This window comes from Sciurus vulgaris, assembly GCF_902686455.1.
Source record: "Sciurus vulgaris genome assembly, chromosome: 8".
In the NCBI taxonomy this organism is placed as follows: domain Eukaryota; kingdom Metazoa; phylum Chordata; class Mammalia; order Rodentia; family Sciuridae; genus Sciurus; species Sciurus vulgaris.
The window spans coordinates 32430746-32455901 of record NC_136468.1 but is presented as its reverse complement, the minus strand read 5'-3'; the positions used below and the strand labels follow the sequence as shown (position 1 = coordinate 32455901).

The window sequence follows — 25156 nt, the reverse complement described above, 5'->3', positions numbered from 1 at the left end:
CACACACACACACTTGTTTCTCTGGGACATGTGACCAATAAGGAGTAAATTAGAGCCCAAACTCATGTTTTCCTAGAATCATGTTTGTACTGGATATTCTCCATTTGCCCTTCCAGATTTGCCCTTCTCAGGAGGCTATCCTGCATAGACTGCATCAGTATGAACCCCTTGTCCTCTGACTCTAAAAGAAATCAAGCTTAGGAGAAGACAAGTTGGGGATATTTACTCCCTACCTCCTTTCCTGTCAAACTCTGGCTTTGAAGGACCTGTATTCCTCTAGTGGTAGCCATAGCTCTTGCTTGGTGGCTTTTTCATATCTATGATCAAATTATTCCTGGATAAATCTTCAGTTTGTGTATATGTAAAGTTATATTTGCTCTGCATGTATGTTCTGAAGTTATATTTGAATAGTGTTTATACCTGTAAACTTTGTACTCCTTTGTACTCCTTTGTATACCTGTAAGCAAGTTATATTTTCTCTGCATATATGTTCTGAAGTTATGTTTGAATAGTGTTTATACCTGTAAGCTTTGTACTTATTCAAGCCCTCTAGGCAGGAATAACAAGGTACTTATAAACAGTGCTTATTTATACTGCTATTCTAAAAACTAATTGTTAATTATTAATTAAGGCCTTTGATATTATTAGACATTTTGAAATAAGAAAACACTGGCTAAATTTAGTTTCTTAGTATGAAATTCAAGGCAATATTCAAATATTTGTGAAATAGAATTATTCTTTTACTATTATTTTCATATTAATTATTAGCTATGGGGCAAAACATTAAATCAGATGCATTATAAAATTGACAACTAATCTTTGCTAGTACAAGTGTTTAGTTTTTTCCTGTGGTATATACAATTATATATAAGAGGAAGAAGTAACCAAAGAAACAAGAAGAATAAGTAACCAAAGAAAATATTTTGAATTCACTAGAATAACTTTTTGGTTTCTAACCACAGGTTGGATTAACTTCCAAGAACTAGTTTATTGCTAGAACAAACATTGACTGAGCATCTATTATGCATCAACATTGTGTTCAGTGATGTGGAAGGTTTAGAAGATTCATGGGAATAACATTCTGGATTCTAGAAAGCTCCTTAACAATGTCAAAAGCCTGTTAAGTGTTGATTGGCAAGAATGGAACCAGTAATCCAGGTGTTTTAGTTTTGTTTCTATCTTCCTTTTCATGTAACTGCACCAGTCAGCAGGCACTCAGTACATAGCAAGCTAGATTTTAAAAGGCATGAAAAGCAGTCTTCATGCATCCTTAACAAATTGTTCATTTTTTACTCTAGGCAATCAGTGAAGTTACAGGCTTCAGTGCTCTCTGAAATAAGCCAAGAGTAGGCAATAAATAAAAGTTCAGCCCTATTCACCATGTGGTATTTCACATCTGAATCTATTATACATTCAGTCTTCATACTATGGGGCAGGAAAGCCAGAAAGATGCATGCTAGGCCCCTCACATTTAATTGCTTCCTAAAGATGTATGTGTTAATGAGGGAAGCTACTTGGAAGATGATCTGTGTCCTACAGCATCAGTTCCCAAATTCTGTCCAAGAAAAGAAGCTAATTTGAGCATCATTTGTAGAAGATTTGTAGGTTCTTGGAGTGTGTCAATGGGTCAGGGAAAAGGGGACAGTGACAGGAAAAAAAGTGAATTGGAATGGCCTATTGAGAGAGGCTTTGGTGGACAGGTCAAATAAAAGATAGAAGAGAGTGCCTCTAGACAAATATTTGATTCTATTAAATAATAATCCAGGATCCTTCCATAATTATTTATTAAATTCCATAAAATACACTTATCGTGACTTTAGATATCAATGGAGTTTACTTCCATAATCAAATGGAGTGGGGATAGTTTTAGATGTGAAGGAATAACTAATGCCAAAGTTATTTTTTTAAAAAAGAATCGTAAAATATAACCACCACCAAGCCTAGGATAACAAAACGGGAAATCTAAAATTTATTGATGTAGTATAAATAAGCAAATAAGGATAGTTATTTTAATCTATATTCAGTTGTATTGTTCAGTCACAGTTTCAGGGGTTGTTGTGGAAATCTGACTTATTCTTGGCAATTCCTGAACTGAATTTCTTTGACTTCCTATCATGGGCTTCTCGACTTGAGCTAAACCAGACAAACGAAACATAAAATTGTTCATTCTTTTGTCATATTTTGTTGATTACTTCCTTCAAGCCATCGAGGTGCTGCTCTGGTGAAATGCTATCCTTGTGAATATATGTGACTTCTTGAAAGTCAGCTGTGATTGGGCTTCAAATCCATGTTGTGCTTCCTTGTAGCAAGGTTCAAGAGAAATCAGAGTACATTGCACCATTCTCATATTATACCAAAGAAGGCTACAAATAGACTGTTCTGGCAAAAGTAATTATTTCTGGCAAAAGTAATTAGTAATAATTTCTAAAGAAATAAGTCTAGTTAGTGAAATTTTAATTAAGAGTCTTTATTTTCTTTATGCAAATATAAAGGTTATATAAACATTAAATTTTCTAAAAAGTTGTGATTCTTACGAAAAGAAATTATCTTAATGGCTCTTCATTTGTCACCTTCAAAAACAAAGCAGTTTTAATATTTTCTTTATTATGATTTATTACATCTTCATTAATAGGGAAGGCTTACAAATAAGTTATTGTTTTTTGAGCAAGATCCCACTGTGCTAAATAACGAGATATGGGAATACATTGAACAGCTTGACTTCTGCTGACTTTTACTTAAGCGTGTGAAGTGTTTTAAATTAGACTATGTTAGTATTGATGAAATGTGCACAAGGGGGAAAATAATTTAAAGGCTATGTTCCACTTTGAGAGATAGATAAATTATTTGATTCAAAAATAAAGCACTGTGACCTGTGAGTGAAGAACACAAACTCTCATCACTCTGGGAGAGAGTGGAAATTGGAGCAATCTTTTTGGAAGGCAATTTGGTAATGTCTAACAAATATACAATGCAGTTACTCATTGAACTGGCAATTACATATGCCCAGAAAATTTGCCTGTAGATCAACTTGTGAAAGTTCATCAAAGTAATGTTCATCACAGTGTTTTTGAAATAGCAAAAGAAAAACATTACAAAAATAATCTAAAAACACAACGAAAGAAGAATGGGTAAGTCAAATGTACATTCATTCAATGGAACACCCTAAGCCAAATAAGAGGTGAGTATGGAGTAATTCTACATGTACTGATATGAAAGAATTCCACAGGGGATTAATGGGAAAATGTCAGAAATAGGCCATGAGATCTCATCTGGATAATTTTTGTTACATAGTTTTGGATATGCTGATGCTTATATCAATTACATCAATTTACGTGTTGAAGAAACAAATGCAGGTGAACCATTGTGCTTATCTAAATTTAAAAATTAATATGTAAGCACTGGTTTTTGGTGGAGAGTATTCCTCCATGGCAATGGACTGGAAGATGATTTTTCTTTTTACTTGAGAGCTTTCTGTAAAATTTGAGGTTTCTAAATAAGTATATGCAATACTTTTATTTTTTGAACATATAAATTTGAGTGTTCTTAAGTAAGTTATTCTTCTTTGTTTTCGCATACTCAAAAATCCAATAATTAATATTTACAAAGCAATTAAGGACTGTTGAGGTTTCCAAGGTCATGTAGCATGACAAACTTTAGCCTATGAAGCATTGTGTTGTCAGGAAATCAATTCAAGTTTTCTATGAAATAGTCACACTGCAAACAAAATTCAGCTCCTCCGGCCACCTTCCTCATACTGCAAGTCCACACCTTAGCTGCAGGGAAGCTAGGTCAGCATGGGTTTGGACAATGAGAGACATCAAACGTATCTCCACTTCTGAGCAAGAGAATTTGAAATCAGTTATTGCAATTGTTTTCCTAGTCCATGGTAAAAGAACAAGCTATGAAACAAAGTCCTCTCTGAGCATGCATTCATACTTCATAGATCCAGCTTGAATTCAGAATGTAAGGAGAAATGGTCACATATCTCCCATGGACCCTACTTAACGCAGCATCCTCTATTTTGGAAGCAATTCCAAAAGGAATCATAGAATGACTGTCTTCTGCTCTTTTGAATTTTTCCAGAATTGCAACTTCCAGTGAGTCCCTCGGTGTGTCTGGATCAGGGAATACAACAGCCAAGTACTTCAAGTCATCTTTTAAAAACAGCGAAGTCACATATGTGGAAGCCATGGGACAGGTAACGTGAACAGCTGTAAGCTGATTGCCTTGAATTGTTCTATTCAGCAAGCATTCAGGAGACAAGAAAGTAGCCCAGAGGGATGTGGAGGCAGGTTGAATCTTTGAATTATTAGATTCTGTTACATAAATTTTCCGGGGTCCCTTCTTAAAGAATGTCATTGACTTTTCTTCTAGACAAATTTAAATTTCTCGTGCTATAGAATAAACATTTGGTTAAACTGGACTTTTATCTGGTAAGTTACATTAATGTAAATTGAATTTAAAACCTTGACAATGTGAAACTATAAAATTTTAACTTCTCTTATATACTCAGATTACATTGCCTTCTCTTATTAATATGACTGAATGCATTTTTCCTATTTATTAAATTATTTTTTAATGGCTTCCAGTATCTAAGAGATAATCTATAAGGTATCAAATTGTCCAGGGTACCTCTAGGAAGGCACTTTAGAATGTAGAGAAAATAAAGGATTTTAATTATTTTATCCAAGATGTGAATAAATTTTATAATTTAATTTTGTAATTATTAAGTAGTATTTCCGTAGTTAATGGAATTTATTGAAAAATGAATACATCTTATGCTTACCTAGATTTCAAAAGTTAAGAAGCACAATCTCTTTATTGATCAAACGGAGATTAGAGAAGCATGATGAGGAAAACAACTAGCTATACATTTTGATACCTTTTGATGAAAACATATGTGTTTTATCACAAAACATTAAACTAGTGTGATTTTTTCCTCTGTATACTGAAGTGTCTTCTGAATATTTCATTCTTTCAATTGACCTTTTATTATCAGGGATGAAGAGCAGAATTGAACTAGTGGGAAGAGTTACTTTGTCTTTTTGATGGTGGCCTTTCCACTACTGAAAAACTTGACACTTTTTATGGAGAGGAAAATAAAAAGCAAAAGTACACAGTAGCAGAAGAGGGCCTTTCAAGTAAGCGTTTCACTATTCCTAGATTGTCAGTTTTATCACTTATGTTATGATAGTACCATGAATATGAGGTCATGGGTAGAGTGACGAATTTAATTTTTAGAAATTATTAAATCTATATTCCTACCTTCTTTTCTTTTTAAGCAACTTTTGATTAAATCTGCAGTGGTGAGCTCACCAATTTGATCTCTTCTCTCCTTACCTGTGCACCCCCTGGTGGTGAAGCTAATTAAGGAAACCCACACACTGATGGCTGAGTCCAACGGAAGGGGTTTACAAAGCTTTTAGGCAAGGTACACATTACGTACTCAACCCTAAATTATGGGTGTTAACGATCTTGTTTTATTTTGTAGGAATCAAACAACAGTCCTTGCTCCCCAAGAAACAATCTTTAGAGCTGAGGATCTATCTGTGATTCTTAAAGCATATGTACTGGTGACATCTCTAACCCCTTTGCGTGCATTCATTCATTCAACTGGCACGGTGTGGAGTCCACCAAAGAAAAAACGTTTCACTGTCAAGGTAAAAGCTCTGCTGAAGCTGTTATTTCATACAAAGTACACGGGGGATAAGTAAAGTGCGTCGGGCTGCTATTCTCCGACCTTCATGGTTATCAAATCCCTTTGAACAAAGATTGCATCTTTTTATTGCTGCAAGCAGAGATTTTCGTTTAATAGGTGCTGGTTCAAAAATGAACTGGAAATAGCTTAATTCACTAGGGAATCACAAAGGCTACATCTTTTTTTTTTTTTTCTTATCTTATTTTAGTTTAATTCTTTGACCTATTACAGAGCGGTTTTGGCTGTACTCTGGTTTTTCTTTCTACTTATTCAAGAAAAATATAATCAATGCAACAAATGAAAATATAAATTTTGCCCTTATGTTTTTTTGCTTTATCCAAAGCATGATGCCCATTTCATTACATCAGTCAATATGGAATATTTGCTGAGTGAAAAATACAGCTTTCTGGTGTGCCAAATATAGCAAGACATGCTATAAGAGACAGTGAGAAAGTTTTCAGGGAAGAACGTAATAATAACTCCAATAGCTCAAGTTAACTTACCTATGGATAAGGTCTTGTGAAAACATATTTGATAAAATTTAAGGATTTTTTAATTATACAGAAGTGGTTGTTCAGCATATTTTTAAAAATGACTGAATTTGATTTCTTTTTCATGATTTATCTTACAGCCAGGTGTGGTGGCACACACCTGTAATCCCAGTGACTCAGGAGGCCCAGATAGGACTGCAAGTTCAAAGCCAGCCTCAGTAACTTAGCAAGACCCCTCAGCAACTTAGTTAGACCCTGCTTCAAAATAAAAAATAAAAATGAGCTGGGGATGTGACTCAGTGGTAAACTACTCCTGGGTTCAATCTCCAGTACTGAAAACAAATGAGAATAATTTATCTTACACAAAATTGCATATTTAATTCTGAAAAGTATTCCAATGATGAAAATTGTAATTGGGCTACTTAAATATTGTCAAAACCACATCAGTGTGGTAATAGATGTAAATGTTATATAGATTAATAAAATAAACAGCTGACATGTAAGGAAAGAGTATTGACTTATGTCCTTAAAGTTGTTTTCTTTGTCTTAAAAACAATTATCCTCTCTCAATTATATCAACAACTGTGGCTTTCAGTTAATGCAGAATCTAATTTGAGTTCTTTCATGTCATCTCCTGCAAATTTTTACAGTAGCTGTTCATATTTACCTATGTATCATTAATTATTTCCATTTTTCCTTGTTATTAGGATAAATGATAGGAAACTAGAAATTAGATCTTTTTTAACCTATAAAATGTTGTGACTTCACAAGGTCAACGTAATAGTTGGAAATCAGGCCCAGAGAGATGAGATTTATGTTCCTAAAATCATGTCATATTATTCATACATTCAATAAATATTTGAGCATTGAGCAAAATCCCTATTATAACGCTATACAAGACTTCTCTTTTTTTGTTTATTTAATCTATTTCATCTGCATTTTGCACTTATTCTCACCTTCAGAAGGACCCCATAAGGGCTTATTGTGTATGCTTTTGTTTATAATCTTATATGCGTTTTATTTTGTGTGTATATTTTTAATTTATGTAAATCGTATTGTGTTAGAAATCTTTTTTCTAGCAGTTTTGTATGCAGCGCTACATATTTTAAAGAAGTGACCATGCATGTTGCTCTTTGTACATCTTCAGAGCTATCTTTTCACTGATTCACGGTACTTTGGCATGTCTACCTACTCTTCTGGTAACAGATAAACTGTTCCAATTTGGGGTTAAACTAAATAATGTTTCAAATATAAAAGTCATTGTATATGACTTATTATGAAACTGTGTAGATTTTCTTGCAAATGCATACTCAGCAGTGAATTACTGGAAGATAGGCTGTGGGTTCATTTGGATAGATTTAAATGATGTCAGCTTGCCTTGCAGATTGCCTACATCAGTTCTATCCCATTATTAGCTTCCATATCCCTAAAGCATGGTCAACACTTGGCCCTTTCTAGTCCTCATTTTGCCAGTCTGACAGATGAGAGGTTACATCATACTTTTGCAGATCGTTCAACTTGTCATGGATCTTGCCAACTTTATCCACATGTCTGTTGTTGATCCATCAAATTAATTTTTTTTCATGGCTTGTGCTTCAGGGAATAGTTTTAGAAATACTTTCTTATGTCTAGATCCCAGTGACATGCTTCTCCATTGTCTTTATAATTTTTCCTGAAAATACAAAAAAGTTCATCTTTTATCCATTTTTCTTTAAGTATATCCTGACCAATTCTCCCAACTAAAAACTCACCTTCTACCATGAATCTAATGTCTTGCTTATTGTGTAAGTTCCTAAATGTTCAAGGAGCCGCTATTTTGTCTCACTTGATCCACCTGCTTATATTATCTTGGTCGTGTAGGTATGTCTTAATGCCCGGCAGGAGAAGTTTCTCTTATTTACTTTGTAGTTTTCAAGATTAAGATAACTAGGTTGTAAACATTTATCTCCATCCTCATAAACACTTAAGAATGTTGTATTTTTTTTTTTAAATATTTTGGAGTAATATAAGTAGAATGTTGTATTAATCACAGTTTTCCAGAGAAACAGAACCAATATATTTTATGTTACATGTATAATAATAGATAATATGCATACAATTTTACACATAAGAAATCCTATTTTGCATATGGAGGTTTATTTTGGGCATTCACTAATTCAGTCATGGAGGAGAAAGTTCCATGATCTATAAGCTGGGAAATAGGAAAATTGGTAGTGTAATTCAGTCTGATTCCAAAGACCCGAGGAGCTCAAATATCAGAGGATGGGAGAAGACGGATGTCCCAACATTAGAAGGACATGGGCAGTAAGTCCTAAGACTTACTGCTTCTCTGCGACCCTTTTATTTAGTGTATTTTCTTTTTGTTTTCTTTTAAACTATCTTTTCCTGTTTTTCACTGTAAAGTTCAAATACCTTCTAAGTTTAAATGTTATATATCTATAATATATGGTGATCACCATCAGTTCAAAACTCACATTTTGGGAGGGAGGTCCTGGGATGGAACCCAGGCATACTTTATGACTGAAAACACCGCCCCCGCAGTCCTTTTTGTATTTTCAGTTTGAGACAGGATCTCGCTAAGTTGCCAGGGTTGACCTGGGACTTGTGATCCTCCCACTTCAGCCTCCAGAGTCCCTGGGATTACAGGTATGGGCAGCCATGCCCTGCCCAAACATCCACTTGTGTTTCCTTTCTCTTACTGATATCTTAAGCTTTTCAAAATCTTTATCTTTCCCTCATCTCTGTCTCCTAAAGATTCTGGATTTTGGTCTCTTATAAGTCCCTTTAGCACAAAATAAATTTTTATTTCTCTTTGACATCCTCATCACTGCCCCCCCATTTTCCTTTGTCCTTTTCCTCTTCAATAGCAAACAAAAAAACTTTATCAAGGAATTTGTCACCCTCATTTCTCCTGTTTGCATTACCCTCCTGTATTTGTTTCTTATCTGAGTGTTTTTAATTTGTGCCTGAAATCTTTAATCTTTACTTTTGGAAAATTCATTTTCATTAATTCTTGAAATATTTTTGTTCACTGTTTTTTCTTCCTTCTCTTGTTCAGAATTTGGTCTATCCACTTCTATTCTCTTTTATAATTTGACTTTTCTTATATATTTTCTATCTCTTTATCTGCTCCCTAAAAGTGTTTTTATCTTCTGGGACAGTTCTTTGATCTTATCATCTGAATCATGAAATCCTTATACTCTCTTTCCTGCTATCCATCTCATCTATCGCTTTTTTAAAATTTATTTAATATTGTAGGTATAACTTATATGCTGATGCCCTTTAAGAATGGCATGCATTTTTATTTACACCTATTAATCTCTTACTGCATTTTCTCTGTTCTTATTTTTCATATTTCATTTTGCTAATGTCTTCCATTATTTCCCTGAGTAGATTAATCATACTTATCTTAAATTTCTCATCCATCCATTAAGTAACATGATAGGTATTATTTAGTTTGCTGACTTTTTTTGAGGTAGCAGTACTTTTCATGTATTCTCTATTTTGTCCTTTGAACGTAAGTTGTCTTGCAGATACTATTTATTCCAGTCAATGCAGTATTTGGAGAAGGCCAGACCTTGCAGGTGAGTCCAAGGAAACGTCCCTGGTCAGAATTTCACTCCCTGACCTCTTCAGAAGAAATGCCCTGGGAGGAAGCATGGCCCTCCATTGAAATCCATCAAGCCCAGGGTGGAGAAGTAGATGCCAAATGTAACTGGTCATCATCCCACACATCTCAACAACTCTTTACCTGAGCAAGAAAGACCTCAGCCCCAAGAAATTCAGCAACCTGAATCCTGGGCCTGGGTCAACATCCTTAACAAGGAAGGAACAGTCTGCAGTGGTGACTGTCCTGGAGAACTCTGGGGACTAGAATACTTTCTTCCAGCTTATTTTCTCAGGTAGCCACCAGCAACTCCCTCACCCACCTCCAGTCCTTCTTCTCTAGGTCACTATAGGCTAGACCAGTGCAAAACTGCTTCCAGAGTCCCCTTCACAAAGATTATTATTGTCTTGTTGTTATCAAATCCATGCCCCTCAGTCTCACCATCTTGATAAGAAATTTTTTTCTTATCAAGCCTATGCAGCCTCACCATCTTGATAAGAAATTGATGCTCTCAGGTATTCTGAGTAATATTGTAACAATTATTCATATTCATTCTCTCTCTCTCTCTCTCTCTCTCTCTCATGAAAGTGCTTTTTCACCTACCCCAGTAAAAGTGACTGATAGAAATTATAAATTATAAGCTTTTTGTGGTAGTATTATTTATGAAAACCCTGAGGATAAATTGTGAGAGAAAGCTCATCGTGATTTGGTTTTCTTCATATTTTCATGCATTATTCCCTGTTTTGTTTCTGATTCCTGCTTTTGTGGTGTCTGCAGGACAGATGCAAGCTGCCATTGCAGCACAGGAAAGCACGCAGTTCTTTGTCATTTTCATCCTGTCCTTGGGTTTTATCTTTTCAAGATCTTGCCTGATTATTCTGGACAATACTGTTATCTGCTCTCAGAGGGGCAGTAGCACAGATTCCTGGGTTTATGTGCAAGACAGCAATTGTTTCCTTTTATATTAAAGTTAAGCTTGAGGATACAGAGAGGTTTCAGAAAATCAGAGGATATTTTCTTACCCTTCAAATGAAGAACTTCTGTTAAAACAATAAGATCATTCTTATTTGTTAAGTTACTTAACCATTCTCCAAAATACTACTTCCTTCTGGTGTTGTTAGATGTTAAAAATATATATACATAAACTTCTCAATGCTAAGACAAAACCAAAACCCACTTTAAAGACTAACCATGTCCTAATAGCATGTTATTAAACTCTGTTCCTAAATTCCATGAAGCATAATTTGTGTGCATGTGTGTACATACTGAGTCCTGAATTCAGAGGCAAAATTACTTAGTTAAATCAGTAGTGATTTATGCACTGTTCAGTGATGCAAGCCCACTAAACTGGTTATCAGTGGCCATTTATAGAACATTCTGGCAGCTAAAGGAGGTATGAAAGTAATCACAGATATAACTATGAGCTCATTTATTTCCAATTAGGTCTGCTGCTGAGATACTTTATCTGCTAAAGCTTTGGAGAGAGCTGAAAATATCAAGAAATGCAAATCTTAGAAATAATAAATCTTATGTAAACTGAATTTTTAAAAAAATCCTCTTAAAATGAAAATATTTGAAATTAAAGTGTTAGATGTTTCCCAAGGATGTTCAAGCTTAAAGGAGGAGGAGGGATGCAAAAACAGAAAGAAAACTTATAGCAAATGCAATATTTGATTACTATATCTTTTGATCTGAATTAGAAAAACACCTATATTTGCTATTGTCAGGGAAATATTATTTTCTTGGTGAATATAGTAAATCCAAGTTTAAGCAATATTTTATTCAAAAGTATCTTGCCTCCAAAGCTCAATTTAATTCCAAAACATGTTAGTTATATCCATGAATTCAGGAGTAGAATCCAGTCACAATGATTCTAACTATAACTTTTAATCAAATGAGTCCATGTTAGTCTTTATATACAAATAGATTAACTGCAAAAATGCATATTTTTATTCATTGTAAATCACACAAAATAAGAAGCTCCCCAACAGAGAGGAAATACTAATATCTTTTTTAAGAGGTCTGAAGATTTTTTTATACCTGTGACCATAGCTGACTCTTTTGAGACCATATTGCTGAAGTGATTTGTGACTTTCGGCAGGAAAACTTGCCAAAAGCTTTATTTAGTCTAGTTGAGACATAAATGAAGCCATTGTTTGACCAGCCATTCCATCTTTGAAGATGTTATGTTTATTGATATTCAGTATTTGATACCAGATATAAATTTACATGAAGATGATTCCTGGAATAAAATCATCTCTAGATAAATGTCTTTTAGTTGAATTCAGTCAAAGGTCATTTTAAAAATGTAATTGTGTGAAGAAATTGCATGAGTCTACTTTATCTTTATCTGCTGTACGCCGACCACTCTACTTGGTAATGACATATAAATGACACAGATCAATGATGAATGAATTATAACTTGCTTTCCAGTGTGTGCAATAGACAGATGTCATAATTTGCATTTCTGGATGGGGCCACTTTGATTGAAAGACTAAAACCCAAGAGATGTAGATATTTCTCAAGTCATTATCTGTGAGAATCACATTCGATGGAAACCCAAGTTAAAGCAAGCTCTTGCCCACACTGTGACTCTAAATCCCCAGCTCTCCTCTTTGTGGGGACCATTCTTCCATTTCCAGTACCTACAGTTCCCTCTTGCATCAAAGCAATGAGAAAATGTACCCAGAGACCAGCAGAACCTGGGCAAAGAGGGGAATGTTGTTATTTATATGTTCCTTTTTAAAAGTTGTATATATCTCTTATCTCTTATTCAATTTGGATATGTTACACAGTTGCAGAATGAAGTTAGCTTCATGCATTGTCAATATTTATACAGTGCTTTTGATAATGCTGGGTGAGATAGCTCATATATTCCCAGGGTAGAAATGAGTAATGTCTTTGGAAGCAGGTATAAAGTTACAGTACAGTTTTTCAACCTTAAGAAGTGTTCTCCTGAACTTCATTTTATGTCTAAAACTGCAGACTGTGGAACAGACCTTGTAAAAGACTTTTCCACTGAGCATCTGGCCCTTCGATAGGCCTGGGAGATTTATGTCAGCTATAGAAAGAATGAATAAAAGTCTTCTCCCAGGAGTTTGCAGAAAGAGTTGATGCATTACTTAACCTACTCTTGTTTGGATTAAATTAAAAAATTTCATCAGGAAGTTCATTTTGAAGTCTGATTTTCTATAAATAGACATTATAGTTTATCAGCATATAATTAAATAAATAAGAATGGGACAGAAGCCAACTTGGAGGAAAATCTTAAATGAGAAGAACAAAGTAACATTTATCTAAATCAGCCTACACTGGTATGAAATATTATTTCAAATATGTATTTGCTCTAGAAAAAGAATGATTGGTTTACAACTGCACATGATTTCAAATTATTTTGAATTTGATGCTGTTGATGGAAATTTTTTCTCTCTCTTTTTTAAATCTACTCGTTCATTTTATTCACTTACTTCCAACTTTCTTCCATAAGAGACTTGTCAGGTAATTTTGTATATTCGTTAATTCTCAAGATAGAAGTTGAATCATTATCCTACATGAGAGGAAAATTGTTCGTTAATCATGGTCATGGCTCTTTAGTCAAAAATGATAATTTTAGTACATGACCCTAAACATCAGTACAGCAGCCACATGTCTATGTTCTGAGAGCCTCAGAATGCGAGGTAGGTACTCTAAAAATATTTATCAATGAAAGGTTGTCCATTGTCATCATTTCAATTCATGATGCCTTATTAACAGTGGCATTAAAAACTGTCAGTTTGAAAGATATGATTTATGAGAAGAGTCTACAACAGGAAATAGTAGGATGAATTTATATGTACCACTTGGCTAGGTTAAACATATTATTTCTTTTGAACTAATGCTATGATCTGAAAGATATATGCAAAAATAATTGCTTATATATTCTTAGTCTGTTTTCTACTGCTAATAACAAAATATAACAGACTGGGTAAGTTATGAAGAAGGTCATTTATTTTGGCTTACTGTTCTGGTCCAAGGTCAAGGGCCCACAACTGTTAACAGCTTTCTTGGTGACAGAGTCCTGCGGTAGCACAGGGCATCATGTGGTAAGAGATAGGGACCATGAGTGGAGTGTGTCCTGGTCTCTCTCACTCTTCTTATAAAGACATCAGTATTCAGTCATGGGGGCACACCCTGATGGCCTTACCTAATCCTAATTACTTCCCCAAAGTATCCTCTCTAAAACACCACAGCAGAATTCAGTTTCTATCCTCACAATACCTCACAATGGGTCTTAAACTTCAGCATGTGTTTCAGAGGGTACAAACCATAATGAAGCCAGAGCAGATGAGTAGACATATATAGACATATGTGGACACACATACTTGTATGATGCATTACAGCGACAATGTAAAGGTAAATCACAAGCCTAATGAATAAATTTGTGAAATTGCTCATTATTATCAAATTATTATTTCTCCTAAAACTAGAAAATCATATGATAAGTGTTCATGATTTATCTGAAAACCAGAGATGAACTAATAGGGATTTCAATGTAAAACCAGGGGAGGGAAGTGAATTCCTCCCAGGTGATGGGAAGATGGAAAAGGGGGCTGGTTCCTCATGGTGTTTTGGATGTCCAGGTGTGTCTTTGCCGCCTCCTGAGCTGCTCCCTCCACCTATGCTCTTCAAAGCCATGTCTCCCTGGATTCCCTTAGGCAAGTGTTTGCAGGATGAGGGAGGGGCCTGCATGGGGACTTGGAAAGGGCAAGTGCTTTGGAAAGGGCAAGGTCAACTGGAGGCTGGGCGCCAGTGGCTGTGGTCTTCGCAGATGCTCCCCAACAATAGTCTATGTAGGCTCTTCCTCTTTCTGCCCAATGCAGGAATGTCACTCTGAATTCTGAAATACCTTATTGATCACAAGTTTATAAAATATACAGATATCTAGAGCAAAAAAATGAGCATGGGAAAATAGCACTAACATACACAGTGTTTCAAAGCCTTTTAAGAATCTATAGAGAACATTATCTTAAGTTTTGAGTTTCTCATTATTTTTATACCTATTTTATTTTACTTTTAAAAATTAAATGCTACACAAAAGCATAAAAATTACACATATTTATGGGGTACCATTAGATATTCTGATACCTGTATGTATTGTGTAACATTGGAGTCAGGTTAAATCTATTTATCTCCTCAAAACATTTGTTATTTCTTTCTGATGAAAGCACTCATTTATGAAATGTGCAGTGCATTATCATTATCTGTAATCACTCTATTGGGCAATAGCACACTAGATCTTCTTGCCCCTGTCTAACTAAAACTTAGTACCCATTGATCACCTCTCCCCCCTCCTCCCTCCCTACTCTCCCAGTTATTATTTCCTTAATAAATGGACCGACTCAGTCAGAAAGATGTCAGAGACAGTTGTAATCCCTTCTTCACTACCCTCCACGTGAAAGAATTGTTAAGATGGATCTTTGGGTAAGGAGCCCAGAATTAAGGCCGAACTCAGCAAGATTTCTGAATTTTTCCATTTCTGTGCAGGTAACTAGAGAGTTACTGAATTTATAAATCTTGATCCCTGGACTTTGACAATAAGGCTTACCTTAGCTTTCCATCCTTGTGATAATGTTAAATATCATTTGCTGACAGGAAAACATATTGGGAGGTAAAAATTAGATAAAGTCAGCAAAGAAGCAAGAGAACACAACAACCAAGAAGAAAAATGTACTTGCCTAAATATGTTTGAAATCCCTGAAAGAAGAGATTATGTTTATTGTTTATTTAAATAGGAGATAAACCTTTACTGCCTGGCACATTGTCCACTACTTAGCAGGCACAGGGGCAGAGAAGGCTTGGAACAGAGATTCTACTCAGGATATTATTCAAATAATAATTAGCAATAAAAATAATTTCTTTACAATGGAGATGTGAGAACAAAATATTAAAGTGAAAATAGTGAATGTCTCAAAAATCAATTAGTTTAATATGTAAATTTATTACAGAAAATGTACCCAGTGAGGATATTTATATTATATTTTATTTATATATTTATATTTTATCTTAGGGTATACAACAAAACAATCTTTTCCTGATCCATTTTGAAACTTGTCACGCATTTTTTATTTTAACATTTCTATTAACAATTTACTTTGTTCCTTGAGCACTGTCTCAAAGACTGTGACAAATTCTAAATATAAGATATCCACAAATGTGCCAACTAGGTAAAAACTGATTTGTTTGCTAAAGGAAGACAGACTTTTGCTCCCTTCAGGAGAATATCTGACTTGCATTTGTCTTATGTGATTTATGCATTGTAAGTTTAAAATGAAATACAACCTTTTCCTTCCCATATATTAAAATGTGGCTTGAAATTTGGAAGAAATGGCAATTTTTTGTCACCAAGGAAACCCACATTCTTATGGAGCAAAAAAATTTACTGCATTGCTGCCATCAAGTGGTCTTGTTTGACATTGCACTCATAGCCTGAGCTATTAGGGGGAAAAAATCAAAGGTACAAATGCTTAGTCAGCAAAGCTTTGACCTTCTTTCATTGGATTTTATATATTTATTTTTAAAAGTCATTTGACAATCCATAATTGTGTTAGGAAGGTATACTGATAAATAGAGATTCTGAAGGACAATACTCTTCAGTACATTTAAGTTGCCTATGCCACAAAATTATCTGGAGAGTTTTCAGCATTTGTCAATCTTTGGACTTTTTTTTTTTTTCCATTTAAGAAGATTCTGAAATACACTAGATTTTTTTTTAAACACTATAAATCTAGAATTGGCATTTTGAACTCAACATCTAAGAATGTGTTGCTTTTATTCGTGTCGTTTGTTGTACTTCTGTTTGATTTTAATTTGAACCTCAGATCTGCTGTTAACCTGAATTCTTTCAGATTATGTAAATGACCCAATATTTTGATATGGAGATTAAAATATATCTTTCATTTCTCTGAGTGCTACCAAGGCAGATTCTTTTTTAGGATTCTGCACACATGCAAAGTACGACATCCCCTGCCTACTGTAATAGAAAGGCATACTTCACTGCTTTTGTTAGTCATATCTCTATGGGGCATCTGCCTGCAAGGCAGTTATCCTCCAACTTCCTCATTGACTGATAGGGAGCATTTCTGTAGACATCACTCTCCTTTGTCATACAGCTGTCCTCTCACTCTGTACCCCCAAATTTGTGCAGCCAGTTCACACAAACTCTTTGAAACACATCTTTAAAATATGGAGAAAATGACTGTAAACCGGAGATGAAATTCTAGGTATCCATATGCAGTGTGGCTATTGCTCTGTCAGCTCCACCAGGCTGGTGTCTATCTTCTACAAGTTAATAGTTCTAGACATCACAGCTTCCTTCATTTTTTTTATAAGTACTCTTCCAAACTGGTGCTTTTTGCATTGGTAGACATTTCTAGTAGAACAATTTCTGCTAGGATTTTTTTCCAGATGCGTTTGAAAGGTGAGATCATTTTTCCAGGTGCTTGATTGTGCAGACCGTCTACATGCAGAGTCAGTATTCAAGTCACAGAACCAAATCATTATCTAAACTCAGAAGTCACAGAAGAAAAACATTATGCTAAGGAAATTTATTTCATTTTCATTCTTTCAAGGAGTCACTATTAAAGCAAAAAGAAGTGTGATTTTAAATATGAATAGGACAATGATGATTCCTTTCAGCCTGAATAATAAGCAAATATCTGACTGCATTTTTCTCTACTGGAGAGAAAAATGAATCTCTTGTGGGAGATCTGTAGAATTGGACATGCAAAATAGAAAAGAAAAATCTCGAGGTACAATCTCTAGAAACCCAGGGATATATGTGCAAATAGGGAAGTCCTTGTAACAACTGTATGACCATAGACAAGTTTTCTAACCTCTTGGGACACCTTCCATGTCTATAAAATAGGAATAGCTTTCCTGTAGGTTACATGATCTTTTTTATTCCTTCTAAGATAATTCCTGGGGCTTCCCATACATAGACATCATTAATCCCCAATGGAATTGTATAAATGATACAAGGTCCCCACCTTTGTGGAGTTTATTCTTGTATGGAATGATAGATGAAAAGCAGGTAAGAATGATACATATGTAAACAAATACAAATAATTAGATATTTTTATATAACTAAAAACGAACAAGAGGATGAGCATAAGGTAATTCCATTGCTCACTTTATGAGAGGTAGGAAGAGCTCCCTAATTCCAGCTTTAATTCGCCAATGAGACTGTGCACCATCTGAAGAGCTGGTGGTTAAACATTCTCAGCAAAGGACACTTCCAGAGCCTAGAGGTAGGAAGAATTGCATATTCACAGAACACCAGAGCGCTGTATTACATGGAACCAAGGGGAGAGGACACCAGAGAGAAAGGCAAGCACCAAATTGAACAGGGCCTAAAGAATTTGGATTTTTTTTTTTTTTTCCTGTATGGACAAAGAGATGTCACTTAAAGATAGTAAACAACAGAGTGACATAATTGAATCAGCTTTTTGAGCCCACTCTGCTGCGTGGTGGAATTATGAGTGGGAGAAGCTACATGAGACCATCTTGGGGCCCCCAGTGCTAAGGATGGGGGCATGCACTAGGTTGGGAGATGAAGGCCTTCAGGAGAGTTGTGGCTACATCTCAGAGGTGGGAAGGATAATTGGTGTTGGGCCAAGAGAGGGGTGGAGAGAGAGGACTCAGGGACGACTCTTCAAACATCATTTGAACTCCAGTGGCATTTACTAAGAGAGACCAGATGGAGAATGACTCGTCAGGAGAAGTGGCAAGAGAAAGGGGAAATGAGGAAGTGGGAGGTAGACCGTGTTTCAGTCAGCTATTTCTTTGCCGTGAACAAAAGATCTGACAAGAAAAAATTTTGAAGGGGAAAAGTTTATTTGGCTCCAGGTTCAGAGGTGTCAGTCCATCGACAGCCAACTCCATTGCTCTGAACCCAAGGTGAGACAACACCACGGCAGAAGGGTGTGGAGGAGGAAAGGAGCTCAGGACATGATAGTCAGGAAGCAGAGAAAGCCTAAGCTCAGCTCATCAGGGACACAATATAAATCCCATAGACACATCTCCTCCAGTCACACCCTACCTGCTGCAGTAACTGTTCAATTAATCCCTATCAGCAGGTTAACACATGGACGAGGTAATAAAGTTATCATAGTGTTATCATTTCACCTCTAAACTTTCTTGCATTGTCTCACACATGAGTTCTTGGGGGACATCCAAACTGTAACAGATGGGTTCCTGATCTTAGAGCAGCTGACCAATTAGGATGGGCTCTTATTTATTTGCCTCTTTCAGGACTTGTTTGCTCCACCCCTTACTGTGAACCCTACACAGAAAAGTCTCCCCTTCAGGGTTTGGTGTTGCTTTCACCATTTAAGTAATCTCCCTGCCTCTCTTCTCCCCAACCCCGCACCCTCCAGTGTCCAACCAAAGTTTCCTATCACTTCCGAAACAAGAGAAGAACAACTCTCCTTGCTTGCCCATCTTAATGTGACAATATGGTTCTCACATTTCCACATTCCCATTACTGTAAAAACATGAGACAGAAGTGTCTGTTTCTCAGTCACCGTGGGTTCAAAGGGTATTCTCAAAGAGGTGGTGCCTCCAGCCACAAGTTCAATCTCTTGGAGTAGAAGAGTAGCTGACTGTGAAATATTCAGACAGGAAGGTGAAGAGAAAAATGCTTGGAAAAATGCCTATCCTGACAAGGGTTAAATTTATTCAGTGTTTAGAATAGAAGCCAAAGTGAAATTGGCTGCAATCCTAATGAAGAACTCAAAACAGAAGCAGCAGGCATTAGACTGCATTCTCAGCAATGAAAATAACAATAGCGTTTAAAAATGAGGTTCTTGGATCACATTCTCCATATGAGAGGTTCATAGAAGAAAGAGTTGCAGGCTCCATTTTAAAAAGAAAAGAAGGCAAAAATTAAACAAACAACAAGCAAACAAAAAAGCATATTGAATCAGTTAGCTTTGGCACAACAAGCCACCCCCAAACTTGACTGAGCAAACAAACAGTTACTTTTCATGATTCTGTGGGTTGGCTGGGCAGACTCTGCTGGTTTCTGCAGGGAGTTGGTGGTCCAACTGGGGCTGGATGATCTAACCTGGCTTCACTCACAAGCCTGGCTATTGGCTGGGTTTCAGGGTCATAAGGACGTCTTGGCCATGTGTCTTTCATCATCCGACAGGCAATTCAGTGTCAGGGATCCCAAGAATTGCAAGGCAACTACTCTGAAGGCCAAGTTATTTCCAAGCTTTTGCTTTTGTAGTAGGTTGAATGCCCTTCAAAAGATGTATCCCTGTCCTAATTCCTACAACCATGAATTTGGCCATATGTGGACAAAGGGTCTTGGTAGATGCAATTAAGTCAAGGATTTAACATGAGACCATCCTGAATTATAGAGAGAGGTCCTAAATTTCATGACATATATTCTTTCAAGAGAAAGTCAGAAAGTAAATTGATAACAGAAGAGGAGCAGACACACAGAAACCATGTGAAAATAGAGTAAGAGATTAGAATCTTGTACCCACAAGCCAAGGAATTCCAACAGCCACCAGGAACTGGAAGAGGAGAGGAATGGATTGTCTTCTACCAGGAAACATGGTCCTGTGGACACATGAATTTCAGACTTTAAGCTTCCAGAACTGTGAGAGAATACATTTCTGTTGTTTTATGTCACCAAGTTTTTAGTAATTTGTTACAGAAGTTCTATCACATTTGTTAATGTCCCATCGGTCAAAGAATATCACACAGATGAGCCAAGATTCAAAGCATGAAGAAGTAGACACCATCTCCAGATGGGAAGTGTGCAAAGTCATGTAGCATGATATTATCCAAGTCCATCCATTTACCTGCAAATGCCATAATTTTATTCTTCTTTGTGGCTGAATAATATTCCTTTGTGTATATATACCACAGTTTCTTTATCCATTCATCTATCGAAGGACATCTAGGTTGGTCCCATAATCTAGCTATTTTGAATTAAGCTAGATTGATGTGGCTGCATCCACTGTAGTATGCTGATTTTAAGTCCTTTGGGTATAGGCCAAGGAGTGGGATAGCTGGGTCAAATGGTGGTTTCATTACAAGTTTTCTGAGGAATCTCCATACTGTTTTCCAGAGTGCATCAATTTGCTATCCCACCAGCAATTTATGAATGTACCTTTTCCCCCCACTTCCTCGTCAATACCTATTGTTTCTTGTATTCTTGATGATAGCCATTCTAATTGGGGTGAGATGAAATCTAAGGGTAGTTTTTATTTACATTTCTCTCATTACTAAAGATGTTGAACTTTTTTCCATATATCCATTGATTGCTTGTAGATCTTCTGTGAAGTGTCTGCTCAGTTCCTTAGCTCATTTATTGATTGGTTTATTCGTATTCTTAGTGTAAAGTTTTTGAGTTCTTTATAAATTCTGGAGATTAGTGCTCTATCTGAAGTATGTGTGGCAAAGATTTTCTCCCACTCCGTAGGTTCTCTCTTCACATTGTTGATTGTTCCCTTTGCTGAGAAAAAGCCTTTTAGTTTGAATCTATCCCATTTATTGATTCCTGCTTTTATTTCTTGCTCTTTGGGAGTCATGTTAAGGAAGTCTGTGCCTAAGCCAACATGATGGTTTGGACCTACTTTTTCTTCTATTTGGTGCAGGATCTCTGGTCTAATTCCTAGGTCCTTGATGCATTCTGAGTTGAGGTTTTTGCAGGGTGAGAAATAGGGTTTAGTTTCATTTCACTGCATATGGATTTCCAGTTTTCCCAGCACCAGTTGTTGAAGAGGCTATCTTTTCTCCATTCTATGTTTTTGGCACCTTTGTCTAGTATGAGATAACTATATTTATGTGGGTTTGTCTCTGTGTCTTCTATTCTGTACCATTGGTCTTCCTGTCTATTCTGGTGCCAATACCAATGCCATTGTTGTTACTATTGCTCTGTAGTATAGTTTAAGGTTTGGTATTGTGATACCTCCTGCTTTGCTCTTCCTGCTAAGGATTGCTTTGGCTATTCTGTATCTCTTATTCTTCCAAGTGAATTTCATGATTTCGTTCTCAATTTCTTTGAGGCACATCATTGGGATTTTAATTGAAATTGCATTGAATTTGTATAGCATTTTTGGTAGTATGGTCATTTTGACAGTATTTATTCTGCCTATCTAAGAACATGGAAGATCTGTCCATCTTCTAACATTTTCTTTAATTTCTTTCTTCAGTGTTCTGTAGTTTTTGTTGTAGAGGTCTTTCACCTCTTTTATTAGATTCCCAAATATTCCCAAATATTTTTTGAGGCTATTGTGAATGGGATAATTTCTCTTTCAGAGGATTCATCATTTATGAATAGGAATGCATTAGATTTTTGAGTGTTAATTTTATATCCTGCTACTTTGCTGAATTCATTTATGAGTTCTAGAAATTTTTGGTGATATTTTTTGGATTCTCTAAATATAGAATCATGTCATTGGCAAATAGTGATAGTTTGAGTTGTTTGTTTCCTATTTGTATCTTTTTATTTTTTTGGTCTTTCTAATTGCTCTGGCTAGAGTTTCAAGGACAATGTTTAACAGAAGTGGTGAAAAAAGACATCCTCAGTATATTATTTTAAAATACAAAAGAAATATTTCATGTTAGGGCATATTTTCAGCACGTTTGACAGGATGGAATTTAAATGTGAGTACAGGGAAGTATTTAAGTTTGAGGCAAGAGACACGAGAATGTAGGAAGAATATTTTGTCCGATGGTTTCTGAAGAGAAGAATGTATTTCTAATGATTGTTCTTCACCAATGTAGAAATGACACAATCTCCTCAACAGAGGGAAATTACTGCCTTTAATCTGTGTCTCCTGGCTTATGTAATATTTTGGGTTTGTTTGATCATGGAACAAAAAATAATCCAAGAAAAAGCAATATTGAGTATGTCAGTGATCATTTATTGTTAATTTAATGCAGTTGTATTCCAGAACTGTTTGAAGCATATCTACTGTGTGGTGGGCAGTGTGGAGAGGGACTCAAAAAAGAAAAATTGTTGTTTTCAAGGAATTCTTCAGTGGGAGAGAAATATACATTTATAAATAATTTCAATATAGGAGAGAATGCAATAAATGGCTCAGAGTTGCCAATAAATGACTCATAGTAACAGTGGCATTATTCACACTGGGGGAGTGAGGTAGGTTTCACAGAATGGATGGTATTTTAGCTGAGTTTGGAAGAACAAGTAGGGTTTCCTTAGAGATGCCAGGGGTATATGTACATTTGCTGTGCAAAGACATCATAAGCTGCCTTATTTGGCTAGAGTTTGCATGTCTCCAGGAGTAGGGAGAATCTTAGTGTGGCCTAAGGGAGGACTGAGGGGGAAGAAAGAGGACAAGGTACAGGATTTGTGGAGTAGGTGGAGCCAGCTAAAATGTATTAAGAATCAAAGCCTGAAGAAGTTAAACTTCATGGAATGTGAAATGGTAAGTGTTGGTTGTTTGATAGTTCTGAATGTGTTGTCATATATGGTCCCATTTGAGTCTTTTAAGGACCCTGGGATATACAGTGATTTGATCTACTCATCCTAAGGATGAGGAAATGAAGATTTCTGATTTAATTGAGACAGCAGCTAATAATCGTCAGTTAGGATTGGTACTCAGGCCTCAGGTGAATAGGATCTGTCTTGATTACCCCCTGACAACTGTGGTACTGAGCAACCAAGGGGGCTCCCTTCATAAAACATGCTGACTGCTGAAAGCAGAGGTTAGGGCCTGAGGCAAGCATGCTGTGTCAAGTATGCTGCCGGTGCTACAGAGCTGTACGCTTAAGAATCAATATAGGAAAATTGCTTTAAAACATTTCAGGTGAAATCAATGTGGTTATAACAATGTTCAAAGTTGGTGAAATTGTAAAACCTAGGATGACTCTGCCCTCAGTTCCTTTTTGCAAATGTCTTTATGTTCTTGCTCTTGCTGGGTTAAACCAATGCCTATGGGTGAAGTTTCTGTAAGTTAGATGACTAACAATTCCAATTAGTTCACCCGTATGCACATAAAAGGTCTTGACTATAGATTATAATATTGGCAAAGGAATATGAACTTAGGGGTTTTGAATTAAAAGAAGTTTAAGAATTGTATAACTTTTTTGAGTTCTCACATCAAAATAACACACTTCATAGCAAAAAGAATAAGAGGAATTCTGTCTGCCATGCCACCTCCTTCTGTAACCCTGGGAGATTTCTATCCTTTATGATCAGGAGAATGACTTGATTCCAGCTTGGCTTCCCAAAGATGACTTGGTAGCAATGGAAAAGAAAATGGTTGGAAACTCGTAAGTCAGTAGGCAGTCCTCAGAACAGTAAGAAATCAGCGATTTGGGCTGGATAACATTTTATGTGACTAGACACTAAATCATGAATTTTTAAATTATGCATGGTACTAAATGTCCATTTCATATATCACAAGGTTGGTTGGTTGGTACAAGAAGGTATAAGGTAACTGATATGAGAGAGGTTTAAAAAAATATAAACTGGGCACAGTAGTGCATGCCTGTAATCCCAGTGACTCAGGAGGCTGAGGCAGGAGGATTGCAAGTTCAAAACCAGCCTCAGCAAAAGTGAGGTGCTAAGCAACTCAGTGAGAACCTGTTTCTAAATAAAATACAAAATAGGGCTGGGTATGTGGCTCAGTGGTCGAGTACCTTGAGTTTAATCCCTACTCACCCCACCCCCAAAAAAGAAAATACAGAGAGTTGTAATGAACCTACTATTGATGGACTATACTTTAACATTTCAGGCTCTCATAAGTTAGGACTAATTGCTCCTCATTTACTTATTGTCCAACTAGAACCTGTTGTTTTTATAAAGGATATATTCCCTTTTCATTTGTGTTTGACCATGAGACTTAATGAGACCTAAAATCAATAAATATTCATATAAAAGATTCAGAATAAAATATCCAGCATATAAAATATTCAGAATAAAATATTCAGAATATAAAGAGATATATTTTCTCTTTTGAATGTCTTACTCATTTGAAGGTATTTATAGAAATATGAGGAATTTGCTGTCAAATGTATCCCCATTTGCAAATTTTTGAACTGCTGGTCACATGCATTACCTATTACGACTATTACCAATTTCAATGTCACCTTCTAGTCACAATAATTAATGAATGATGGAAAATTTTCAAATGAGCTGTCAGACCTTATTTTATTGAAATTTAAAGAAGTCTTGTATTTTACTTTAAAGGAAATAGTTGTGACCTGCTTGAACAATGGCATTCATATAAAGAAAATGAGTAGACATAGACTTAGAAAGTTCAATGATAAAATCTTTACAGCTTTAGCTTTTGGTCTTTACTGTCAAATCTCTCTACTCCTCTATATCCCACTGAGAGA

General features: G+C 35.8%; 1 protein-coding gene across 1 annotated transcript in view; it reads left to right on the top strand.

The window, feature by feature from the left end:
- CPED1 (cadherin like and PC-esterase domain containing 1) overlaps window positions 1-25156 on the top strand; it is a 273570-nt gene that overhangs the window by 105259 nt on the left and 143155 nt on the right. Inside the window, 2 exon segments of the mRNA XM_079152537.1 lie at window positions 4084-4198; window positions 5492-5660. Coding sequence (XP_079008663.1) covers window positions 4084-4198; window positions 5492-5660 — 284 coding nt within the window.